General features: G+C 35.7%; 1 protein-coding gene across 1 annotated transcript in view; it reads right to left on the bottom strand.

Moving 5' to 3' along the window:
• RYR3 (ryanodine receptor 3) overlaps positions 1–13,725 on the bottom strand; it is a 252,124-nt gene that overhangs the window by 107,958 nt on the left and 130,441 nt on the right. Inside the window, exons 35-38 of the mRNA XM_052782467.1 lie at positions 12,377–13,178; positions 11,647–11,847; positions 10,969–11,071; positions 6,923–7,060 (exon numbers count right to left, since the gene is read on the bottom strand). Coding sequence (XP_052638427.1) covers positions 6,923–7,060; positions 10,969–11,071; positions 11,647–11,847; positions 12,377–13,178 — 1,244 coding nt within the window. The remainder of the gene's footprint in view (positions 1–6,922; positions 7,061–10,968; positions 11,072–11,646; positions 11,848–12,376; positions 13,179–13,725) is intronic.

The raw sequence follows: 13,725 nt of genomic DNA on the forward strand, positions 1-13,725 counted from the left end.
TGATGAGAAGTTAACAGAGATAAGATCTGGCAGATAGATCCATGAAAATCACAGAACAACAGAATAGTTGAGGTTGGAAGGGACCTCTGGAGGTCATCTGGTCCAATCCCCATGCTCAAGCAGGGCTACCTATAGCCACTCGTCCAGGACTGTGTCTAGATGGTTTTTGAATATCTCTAAGAGGGAGACCTCCCTGATCAACCTATAAAAACATCAGCTCAATTATCAGTATCAACTCAAATTCACTGGCAGTCAAAAAGATCAAATCAAAAGCCGGATTTATTAAGAAAGGAATGGTTAAAGAAGAGTACATTATGCCATTACGTTAATCCATAGTTCAGTCACACCTTTTCATACAACACAAGAAGAGGCCTTCAAATGAAGCCCATTCACAAGGAAAGAGCTAATCCAAAAAGAAAGGTGTTTCTTCACAAAATGGATGACAGAACCCTGAAACTCTCTGCCAAAAAATGTGGTAGATGCTAAAAGTTCAGATTTGCTCAAGTGGATACTACACAAATATCTGTCAGAAAGATACAATGGGGATATAAAAAGAAAAACCTCTTTAGACTCAGGAAATCTCCTAAGCTGAAGATAACTGGAGACTGGGACAGCATCAAAGTTCTAAGTATCATATCTGATTGTTTTATTCTTACTTGTGCCTAGATAACCATTTGTGGTCACTGTTTGAAACAAGGTATTGGGTTGGATGGATCTGAATCATTACAGCCTCTTACCCATCATATTATTCCAAAACTGTAGAGTCTGCTTAGTGCTTCTAGCTCTGAGTGTATAAGGCTCCTTCAGAGGATTAATTTCTTATCTGAATATTTATTAAAGATACAGAACTTTGCAGTTCAGTTTCTACTGCCTGAAACCAGAGACTTCTCAAGTTGCCACTCCCAGCTACTTACATGTACTTGCCCATGTCTAAGCACAGCAGTACACTCTCAGGACTTCTAGCTAAACTGCAAAGAGGAAAGCCAGAAACACTTGCAAAATTTGACACTTTATTAATAATTCATTAAGAGGCATTAGAGTTAAAAACCTCAGGAAATAAGAATATAGTTCTTTCTAGGCTGCTCTTATGCCTTCTGTGCAACTTAGTTTAGGTTTAGGAGAGTCTGCTTAGTCTCTTTTTCTAATCAGATGTATTGTGAGAGTGATCCTCTAATCCTTTCTACCCAATTTTGCCCTATACCAAAACAAAGAAGCTGCTGAGTTTGTTGCACTTGAGGAAAAAGATCTCCTTGCAGCTCAGCCAAAAGATGAGAATAGATGAGAAACAATCAAATGTGATGACTCCAACATGATCTCAATAATAGTCAGCAATAGTATTCTTTTTGACTGCTAATCACAAATATACTGTACTGCAACCAAACATTCTGTAACCAAAAATTAAAAAACAAGTAAAAAAATTGAGCTAACAGCCAGTGGGAAGTCTATTGTAAGTAATAACTAGTAAGTTAACATTCTATGGTTTCAGTGTAAGTAGCACTCTAAGGAACAAAGTCTTAAAGGACACAATCTGTGATTCTTCAACTTAATGCTACAATTGCATCTTATTTTTTTCTTGAACACACAGTGGATATTATTCAACAGGGACCTAGCCTTTTCACACTAATATTCTCATACATCCACACTAAGATCGCTTTGAAAGATCCATGGTTCATTGTTTCAACATGGCAACTGAATTAGGGCATTTGTTCAAGCCAGTAAATTCTATTTCCTGATTTCCATTCTAGGACCAGTAATCAAATGTATACCTTCAGAATATATGGTCCTATATGAAAGATTCATATTATAATAGCAGATACCCTCCCTAAGTTAGAGGCACCTGAAGAGCCATAGTTAAGTAAACCTGACAGCCATAGTTTCTATTCCCAAAATGCATGAACAAGATCACTGATCTCCTTTCATTTCTACCTGCAGAAAAACTGAAGAGCAGACATATCACTCACTACCTTAAATAAAAAGTCTTTCTTTGGCATTTCTTCTGTGTAAGTGTACTATCCCTTTTATCACACCATGAGCCTCTGGCTTGGGGAAGAAGGTGAAGGGCAGGCCAGCAGGTTAACCTGTAACAGAAGCTGGGAGCAATCTGAATGCTGGGCATGGTGACATCAATAACCAGCTAAAATAGTTGCTAATGTTTTTCCAATTTTCAAGTTTTAACACAAAATTGCAGTGCCTTAACAATCTTTCAAGGCTGCATGATGAGTCCTCCATATATATGCCTTATCTAAACTATCACTTGACAGTTACAAAGTCCTATCGTCGTAGTTAACACTAATTTATTGCCTTAATATGTTTATTCTCTGAGTTCTAGCTTGTTTTTAAAAACAAATTTTACTAATTCATCATTAACACTAGTTTAAATTACTGGCATTCCTCTCCTAAGACAAAAGTCCATTTGTGAGTAGATATGAATGCATGCTTAGAGGAAAGGAAGATTTCTTTGTAGAAAATAGTTCCTTCCTATGAATATTCACACCCTGAGTATGTATGACCAGACACTCAAGGCCAGAAGCTTTTAGTCTTGGCAACAGGCACAAGCCATGCACACCACCACCCCTCTTCATGCATATAAGAGGACTAGAGTACCTCAGGCACCCATTTCCTTTCACTCTCTGAATTCCAAATTTCCTGGGGGGTAAAGGGGAAGTGCACACATGGACTACATATCTCACGGGCTCCAGCTACAGTCAAGAATATACTATAATATGATATAATATAATATATAATTTTTCATTGTTCTTTACATGACTTGATCCATATGTATATTTGTACTATGCATCACTCAAAGAAGCCCAAGATTATCTGAAATGAAGCGATTATCTAAAATTTCTAGAAAAACAGACACTGTAGAATCACTTGTCGAACCCACATTTCTTGCGACCCAAAGCTCCAGTACATGAAATACAAAAACTGCTCTGTTCCAAGGACCAAATACCATGTGCCCTGAGGCTTTAGGTGTGAATGCCTCCTGATTCTTGACAAGAGAATCCACATAAAGCCTGAAGAAGAAATTATACTTCCCAGATACTGAGTAGGTCCTACTACCATTGAAGAGAAAGCAGATACTAACAGATGAGTCACTGGAGAATAAAACCCTTTCTCGTGCAGCACATGAGATTATTATAAGATTTAATGTATTTATAATCTAGTATCAAGCCTAACAGACCAGAATATGCTTTCAGGGCAGGATAAACCCTCTCTGGTGCTTTACAGAACAAGCAGATCATGTAAGAAGTGTCCCGAGTTACAAAATAGCATCGCTGTCTAATCTCATGCAACTCTTGATGAAATGATTAAGTCTGAAGTGAAATTAACTGCTCCAGGTCTGCAGAAGGACCTATTGCCAAACTGAGAAAATTGGAAATAGAAGAGGAGCGCTTACTACCATTATTGGTTGGAAGACCAACCTCAAATCACTTCAGAATTCTGCACATATTTGGAAGGTGTTATAGAAACTTAAGAGCTGGCAAAACCCGATCTTGATTTGCAAAGGCAATGAGAAACCTCAGTAAAAATTTATGTTCTAAAGGAAGACCTGAATGAATTGGGCTTTTTGCCTTACTTATTCTTCACTGTCCATAGTCACTACTAAGGACTGAAAATTCATAAACATGTGACAGCAAAGACAAAATTTCTGAGATTCACACTACACATCAACCTCACTGTGGGTAATTCATGGCAGTGAAAGCCAGGCGAGTTGCTCAAAGGGCTCAACAAAATGCTCATGCAGATGGTAGAGGAATTGCAAGCACAGAACCAATCTTGCCTATTTAGACCATGAACACTCCTCCTGTGTTAGGGAATAGGGTATGAGAATGTACATGTACGGGAATACTGCTCAGAATAAAACATCTGTGATTTCAAGTGTTTCAGGGTGTTTATGTGCATGTATGTATGTATGTTTGTGTGTATATGTACCCTAAGAAGAGGTAGTAGTAGGAAGGAATACAAACACTTTGTTTTGCTACTAGTCATTCCCTGCCAGTAACAGAACCAGCTACAATAAATAATTTATTAGAGGAAGTAGAGCCAAAAGAACAATATACCTTCAAAATGCAACATGAAATATTGCAGATGAAATAATAATGACAAATTGCTACTCAACTGAAGCAGACAGAACTGGAGATAACTTCAGGATGTAGGACTTTCCTGTCGTCCATTTACAAACAAGATCTGTTTTGCTCTCAAGTAGCAAAGAGGTTGAACTAACCTCTGTAACAAACATTACAGGAAGGTATCTGTAAAATTTTTTATTTCAGCGCTTCCTTTAATTAAAAGTAGTGTATCTTTGAAATACCAGTAATACATGCAATAGTCTACTTTAAGCTTTCCATTGCTAAAATGACTGCATGCAGTTATCAATTACTTAATGCATGTGCATTATTTCTTAAATTGGTTAACCAAGTAAATAATATTCTTCAAAGCATTATAAAGAAATGACCATCTGCTATATATGACATCCCTCTGTAGTTATGAACATGCTTGGTTTCTCTGAAAATCCAGCATTTCAGAAAACCAGAAATGGTTCACATACAGTATAGCACTTATTATAAGATCTGACAGCATTTACAAGTTAAAATTGATTGAATGCAGTAAAAAAAAATTATTTTATTTCCTCTGTATAAAAGTATATAACAAAATATAGTATATCCTGTAAATGTTCAAATACTTGCTGGATAACGCTTCTGAAAGTGGTTGTAGGAATACGAAGAAAACTTGCTGAAAAATTCTTAGTCTCCTTTTCTGCTTGTTTTATGGCATTAGGCATGATAAAGTAATAAGACAGATATGAAATATGGCATTTGCGTATAAATAAGAACAAATGTAGTTTTAATTTACTTTTCTACAGAAAAGACAAATTTCCATCTTTTTGTATAAGAAAAACTATGAATTACAGTGCTAGGTTTATCCATCATTCCTCTGTGTGTAGAATAACCTTGATTCAACTACATTTATGTTTCTTATAAGAACTAACTTTAACTCAAGAGTAAAAACTTTCATTGATTAACATCTGTCAAGCTTTGCACAGCTTCCTCTTAATACAATATACAAAATGGATATATATCTTATCAACTGATACATACATCATGTGAATCAAGTCCAACCAACTTCCACAGTGCCTTGCAACATGTAGTGTCAGGCCTTTTTAAGAAGAAAGCTCATCAACCTATCTGCTCAGCATCAACCAAAAGAGACCTTGGACTGTTTGGCCTAGAGAAGAGAAGGCTCAGGGGCAATCTCATCAATGTATATAAATACCTGAATGGAGGGTGTAAAGAAAGCAGAAGCAGGCTCTTTTCAGAGCCCAGTGACAGGACAAGAGGCAACGGGCACACACTGAAACACAAGAGGGTCCGTATGAACAAAAGGAAATGCTTTTACTGTGAGGGTGACTGAGCACTGGCACACATTGACCAAGGATTTTGTGGAGTCTCCATCCTTTGACATACTCAAAAGTCATCTGGACATGGTCCTGGGCAACCTGTTCTAGGTGGCCCTGCTTGAGCAAGGGGGTTAGACCACATGACCTCCAGAGGTCCCTTCCAGCCTCAGCCATTCTGTGGTTCTATGAATCACTGCCACAGGGCATTACAGATCTGAAAACAGAGGAATAAAGGCTATCTATTGGCTTACTCTTAAACACCATTAAATTAATTAACTTTAAATAAATTACTGTATTGTTTCAACAGTTACTCTCAATTCTCTGTCATGCTTTTTCAGCTCTGCTAGGTGGAAGGACTGTTTTCAGTGATGTAATATACATTCTCCCATACATATTGTTCCTAGGTCTGTGGATTAAATTGTCTCTCTTATCTCACTAGTTTCAAAACATATACACAGACTTTTCAGGTGTTTTCAGTTAAATATTTCTATTTTTAAGAAATGTTCGTAGCTTAGTATTACTGAGCAAACACACAGGGATATCCCAGTCCTCCTCCTCTATAATACTCTGCTGCAGAAAGGAACATAAAAAAAATTTCTGCTAAATGGTGTCTGTTCTTCTCATGTATATTTAAGCAACCTGAAAGCTCACTGTAAAGGCAATGAGATTTATAAACTAAAGAGAAAAGTTTTCAGGCAAACTGATGATATCTAGACAGTATTTTTCTCTGCCCTCTGTTTTTAGACACACATGTTAAAGATCTATAGAAGCAAAGAGCAGAATAAAAAATAGCAATACTGAATTCTGGAAAATTCTGTTAACTCAAGCATTTATGAATACAGAATTTATACTTGTGAAAATAAAGATGTTCCTTCTGTTTCATTAGTCAAAATGATTGAATATTTCTTTAAATTCAGAAAGGTCAGAAAGGATATAGTATGGACATATATATGTGCATGTATGTGATGCTTGAGATAAATCAGAACAAGTTATTAGTTTTTAATGAATGTATATATTCACCATCAAGTGAAGTAAGTGAAAGCCATCCATTTTTATACAAAAACCAAGAACTGTAAAACCATTTTGTCACCTATATCTTGGTATTGAGATGCATACAGCTTCTCATGCAGCAAAGAAAAATGAAATGGAGTTAAGCTACAAAGAAGAAAGTTTTCGCATTAAAAAACCCCAACAACATATAAATGGAAACTTCTCAAGTTTGAAATGCTTAAGTCTAGATTATTGTGCCATAATTACCTTTTTATATTTCTTTGTAAAGAATATGCAAATTTTCAACGCCAGAGTTAATGATCTGGATCCAAAATCTTCCACCCATTTTAACTTCTTGTTTAACAATGCATCTAAGATGTTCAGTATGTAGGATAATTGTTCTAAAAGGCAGAAGGAACTTAAACATGTAGTCTCCTTTAGTATGCTATAAAGTTTTATTAACACTCTTGTTGACTGTGTACACCTTTAACACTTGCATCATGGAAGTATTTATGTGGAAAGAAAACTTACTAGGAGATTTCTCTTCTTCCTCCTTTGGTTCTACTTTTTCTGCTTTTGGTGGACCTTTGATTTTGTACATTAATGAACGGAGTTTGCCAGTCAAGGAGGAATCTTCCTCTTCCTCTTCCTCCTCTTCCAGTGGAATACCTTAGCAGATAACAAAACTGCTTAGAAACAAAATTTAACCTTTGAAGATTAATCCCTTCAATATTTAAACAATACCAAAATATCTACAGGAATTTTTTTTAACCAGAAAATTTCATACAGGAAATAAAAAAATGTAGTAAGGCCAGCAGCTTTAACATGTTAGCTACAGTAACACCCCTCAAATTATGTTTATTTCAGTACATATACTTCTTACATCCAGATTTATAGTATTATTTTTTCAGTATTATGACCAAAGAGGTGGTATTTTTTCAAGATTCTACTATGGCAACTAATTTTGACTCTGAGTCATATTTCATTAAATATGTGATCCTTTCTTTCATATTGCAGAACATAAGCGAAAGAAAGAAATGTATGGCTGGATCTCACAACATAGTACAATTTTTCAGTCGAGATACTAAGCAGTCATAAACAAACATATTAGCTGAACTTAAAACTGTAAGAAGGCAGATGTTCAGACATTATACCGGTGATAGATGTTTTTAATGAAAATGTATACAGTAAGATGGGATTTCATTTTACAAGGTAGTTTAATACAGTTCAGTTCACTACATTGCTTCACAACCATTCAAAGCATTTTCAAATCTTTCACACCTCTTAGTGATGATCAGATACCACATGTGTTATGTGCAGAAGCACAGAACATCTAAGCAGGTTCCCTCCAGACCAGAGCTAATTGTGCTGAGCTGAAATGTAAACTTTTGCTGTTTGGCTGCTGGTCAAAGTGAAATTGAGAAAAGGAAAAGATTTCCAGACAGAATACTAAAGAGATACAAGCTGGAGCAGAGGGAAAAGAATAAATTGCAGAGGCTAAAGCTGGTATTAAAAAAAGAAACTAAGAAAGGAAAAAAGAACTGAAATGCGGTATCATGTTGGAGAAACTTTGCTGCTGGCAGCTACCAAGAGGAGGGAGTTAAAGTTATGACTAGGATTGACTAAGTGACTAGGAAGAAAAAAATTCAGATGCAGTGGGAGAGAATGAGAGAACTAGAAATTGAAATTGGAGACCACATACAGAATTTAAGGAATGGGAAGAGTGAGACTGGCTGGGCAAAATGAAAAGCTAAGAAGGAAGGAAGGCTACAGTCAGAGTCTGGAGAAAGTAAAAACAAGTATTGTAGACAATAAGGAGAGGAAAGAGAAAGTAGACAAGGATGTTGAAGAAAGCAAGAAACTATCTGGTGTTGAAAAAAAAAAGCTAGGCCCTGGAAACAAGAGAGACACACTGGGAGGAGAACTCTTGAGAAGCTGAAATGGACAGACAAGAAGAAGTGCACTGGGATGATGAGTTAAGACAGTATTGGACTGGAGGAGATGGGGTCTGTGACTGCTCCAGATGGGGTCTCACTCATTGCTCCATATCATTTATTATTCATTCTGCATCCTCTTAGAGTTGCAATCCATTCAGAAGCTGACCATCTCATGCTGCTACTGGCTAATCACTTAATTCAAGTGGCAGAGGTCTGTGCACCAGAACAGATGGTTCCAACCCAGATAAGTGTCAATTTGATATTATGCAATAAAATCTGTTGTACATTTGTTTTGTTTATAACCAAGAAATAACACACAAAAATTATGACAGAGGACTATTATTTTGCTGGAAAAATTAACCACTCACAGTTAGGACATGCTACGATTCAGACCGCCTGAGTAACTTTAATTCAGACTATTTGTGTATATTCATTAGGAAGCAGCCTTTAATTACTTGATTGCATACATATTTTTCCACTTAGACCACAACATATACTTAGTATTAAAAAGATGATTAAATATTCCAAGCACAACCCCTATTCATTTTGTCTGCAGCTGTGATTGCTTAGTACTGATTTTCAGGACTAAGTCAGGACACAGAAAATGAGGAGCATTTATCCACAGTGACCACCTATGACAAATCTGTACAAAGTAATGAATATGGTTTTGTTTAGAATCCAGAGGATCATTAAACTATTTTAATTATGAGACTGAGCTTTCTCCATCTTCAGTTCTCTCTCTCATTCAACATACACATTTATAACGTAGTAAACAATAATAAAAGTGCACCCCTAAAAAGAAAAAAAACCCCATGATCAGTAGGGTTTCACCTCATGAAAAGATGAAAAGTGATCAGGAGCTAAGCTAACTTAATAATAATACCAGCAACAAGATTTCAAGGTAAAAAATACATCTATTGCAGAGTTAAGACATTTTCAAGTAAGTTGGGGGTCTTCCATAATCCTCATCCTGGAGTCTCAAGAGAACTCTGATGCCAAATAGGCATTATCTTTGAAAACCAGAGGTCAGGTTAAGTGACTGAACAATGGAGATGACGGTATCTATCTTAATAAAAACAGGGAGAAAGAGGAGTAGCTATGAGGATATTAACTATTCACTTTAACATTTGGAAGAAAAATGCTGGAATGAAAGAAACTGTTTTTGGTAAGCACTTAGAAGCAAGGATGAATAACAATCAACACAGGATTGTCAAAACCAAATTACATTAAACCAACTAAATTTCCACCTATAATGTAGCTAACCTTACAGATATAAGTCTTGATCTTGAGGACTTCTAATACTGTCTTACACAATATCCTCAGAAATAAGCTGATGAAACACAGCCTAGATACCCCACTGACCTACTCATCTTTGGCTGAGGTAGTTGAAAAATGGTAATTGGCTTATCATGAAATCACAGCTTGATGGTTGCTGGAGATTCTAATAGGGTACTCAGAAATAGCAGCACAAGATGATAGCAGAAGCATTAACAATACAAGCACAGAATGGTATGGGAGGCACCATGGCTACATACAAAAATCACAAACTGTTAATTACAGGTCACTAAAAGAATGCAATTCCATGAACTGGGTAAAACTGGTTTTAGGGATAACCAGTGAAGAAAAACTAGCAGACTGTATTAGCAAACATTTAAAAGGGACCTCAATCAAACAGGAGGAAGAAGAAACTATTAAGATTACCGTGCTTTTCCTGGGGATGAACTTGAGATGCTGTCAATTCACTGTAATGAACCTGTGCCCTTCTTCTTGAACAAGATGGGTGCCATCAACCACAGGACCAAAAAATGCACTGGAAGAGTGACTACCAATGTATCTACCAAGTAGGTAGATATGGAAAAGCTTGTGTGTATCAGTTTTAACTGCATAATTATTGGGAACGAGCAGTAATAACTGGATGACTCAGACTATAAATGTTAGTATCATTGTAAATGGACTAATAATTCCATGATTCTCTTGATTAGACTAAGATCTCAATAGACTAACAAAAGATTTTTGGCATCACATGTAAAATGTGATTCCTTAACCCACATAAATTGCACAGGGTATCTGATATAGCTCACCCTTGAGGATACTGTAAGGAAATTAAAATTCAATGACTGGGGCAACTCAAGCTGTAATCTGCAGTGCAATAGTGTTTTGTAATGACTGACCACGACAGTTATGTATACACCAGGAAACTAAGCTAAAGCAGCAGCAGCACCCCTCATCCAGTGTTTTTTATTGAATTTCCTACTGCTCAGATCCACAGCAACGATGTTCTTTCAATATCTTTTATCTGCTTGCACACATACACATGCCTATATAAATCTTTTAAGGTAATCCAATTCTCTTGTTTGGATAATTTTTATTTTTTCCTAATTAAGTCTAAAATTGATATATAAACAGAATAATACTGGATAATATTTAATAGATATATAACAATGAAACGTAAAACCATGCACAGGTTTCCCAGACTTTTGTAATATGCACCAAAGTCATCTGGAGAGTCACCATGTAGACAGTAATACACCTAACAAAAAAACCCCTCATACTAGTACTTTTTTTTTAACTGATCTGTTCTTTTTTCAGGTAAAGCATCAAAAAGACAAACCAAAAACGTAACAAAACCTTGCCACGCACCACAGTGAATTAGAAGATCATCATGAAATTCATATAACTCATCCCGAATCTCCTCTGGACAAGGACAATCCTCTCCCAGTTGAAAATTCAGCAACATATTAATCTTTAAGGGAATTAAAACATAGTTAAAAAACTGAAATAGCCTAAGACATATTCTAATATATAGTCATACTTTACCTGCTTATAATCAAATTTATAATCAAATTAACATAAAACATAGATTTCTAATACAGCTTAAATGAATTACTAAAGCAATGGTACATTAACATCAAAATACAGGTACAATTAATAATAAAGCTATTTCCTAGAGGCAGAAAATATTTCCATACATACAGGTGTCAGCACAACACTAACTTCATGCTAACTTTTAGCAACTAGAATTATCAAATTACCATCATCTTGCAGAACTGGATGAATCTCAGCTCCTCAGCATTGGGAAGTAATGTTCAATTTTTCTATACTGTTGAGAAATCCTAAGTCAGCTTTGGTTTGGAGCTTGAATTCTGGAGTACAGGTATAAGCATTCTGACATTCAGCATTTTGTGGCATCTTAAATTTTATTTCAAATTCAATTCTGGTTCTCTAGCAGTTCCAATGGTAGTTTAGAAGTCAGAACTCTATTTTATCATCACAAAGATTTTTTTTTATCTTTAGATTCAACCATTTGTTTAATATTACCTGTTCTTGAGGAGGAGACCGAAACTCTTTAGTCTTTTTGGCAGTCAAAGCAGCAGACATGTTCAAGGCTTGCATGAGTTCATTGTACCTGTATTTCTGATTATATTGCAGTTTTGATACATAACAGTCTGCAAATGATACAATTGCTTCCACTCTGTGTTGTAGCTCACAGTCACAGAAATAATTGAGTAAATGACACATCTAGGACAGAAAAAACAGACTTAAGTTCAACAGTTTAACAAACTCTAATTGGGGAAGAACTGCAGTGGATACTATACGCTGCAACAAACTGTAAAAAATGAGAGACTTTTTTCCCATATTTTTCTTTTAACACTGTAAAAGTGACAAATTTACACAGTTTTATTATCTGATTGATAATAGTATATTGCGTTCACTGTCTTTCACTCCATGCACTCAAAACATGTAGAAATAATAGAATGATAGAATAGTTTGAGTTTGAAAGGTCCTTTCAAGATCACCTGGTCCAACCCTCCCTCTTTTAAAATACGCCTATGAAGTAAGTAAGTATTTACACATCTATTTTGAGTGTAGATGAATGTAGAAAGAATTGCATCACCATCAAATTTGGTTATTAATGTGAGGTTATAAGGCAAAACAGAATAAAGATCTTCAGGATTTCAAATCTTACAAACCAGAGAACAGACAAAAAGCACTACCTTTCTTTTATCAATAGTAGAACATATGTAATACATTTATATTAAATGGTCACCTGAAGCTTAACAGATTCTGGTAATCTTGTCTGTAATAAGCCCTTTGCAGGAGCTTTTGTTTCTTTTACTGCTTTCTCGCCAGCTTCTACAGCTTTTTCTTCAACTTGTGTAACTTCTTCCTTCTCTGTCCTCTCTTCTGTTTCTTCCTTGTGATCTCCAAACACATTGGGATCAATGAGGAGTAACACCTGCTTCACATCATCATCATCAAAAACCCCCATTATGAGCAATGTTGCTATCAGTTTAAGAACTGGAACAAACTGGAATGCAACCTGTCCTCCAACAGGGTCTCGTATATGAGTACCACTACACTGTACTGCCTCTGTTAGCATACTTATGGCCTTGGATTTAAGTGTATCAAGGGGTATCTCTGGGCTGGATGTCTGATGTTCTTCACTGGTCACAATAAAGCATGGAGTAGAAAAATTAAAGCCTGGTTTCAGACAAGTACTAAGCCCTACTCCAGGTAAACCATGCTTCTTTGTTTCATCAGGATATAATTTAATAGTTCGAGTTTCATCTGTAACTGGAATAATAAATTCATTGTTCATCATGAGCTTGGCTTGCTTGGCGTGCTCCAAATGAATACTAATGAGCAAGTCATAGAATCCGGAACGTAGAAGTCCAGGTAAATATTGATTATCTATTGTATAAAATAGCTGAGATATGTCCACATGGCTACAAAGTGCATAAGCAACTCTAGTGTTACCTAGAGCACTAACTGAGCTATAGAGTTTTAAAGTGTGGTAGTGAAACTTCATCAAATCTTCTTGTTCACATAGTTCCAAAATATCAACGCATCTGTCATGAAATAAAGAAACAGAACACCAGTCAATTTCATGAATAATAATGTGCAGAAGAAAAGTTTTATAATCTCTGCACATTTTGGTCAGTTCTAATTTAAACCATTAATAATCAGTTGATACTGACTAATCCTAACACGTGCATCATTAAACCACAATAAATGGCCATAATAATTTGCTGAGATCATTTACAATTAGAAAAAAAAGGAAAAAATGTAAGATAGAGAAGTTTCTTTGGAAGCTATGGTAAATTAGAGCTTGTTTTTAAAAGAAATGTACTTTGAATGCTGAAACTCTGCCGTAATACTGTCACTAAATAGTGCCTTTAGAGTTTATTGAGGATTACTGTTTCATTCCTTCCACAAAACACAGTATTTTTTACTCTTTTTTTTAATTCAGTTTTATTAATGATAAATGAAATTGGTTATTGAATTACTAAAAGAAGCTGCAAAATGATAAAAGTACAGCAGTTAAATTATCTTTCTGCTATGCTTTTGCTTATAGTTTGATTTGTCACTGGTTATGGTATTTGATATTTGGATACA

Source organism: Harpia harpyja, chromosome 3, assembly GCF_026419915.1.
Source record: "Harpia harpyja isolate bHarHar1 chromosome 3, bHarHar1 primary haplotype, whole genome shotgun sequence".
Classification (NCBI taxonomy): domain Eukaryota; kingdom Metazoa; phylum Chordata; class Aves; order Accipitriformes; family Accipitridae; genus Harpia; species Harpia harpyja.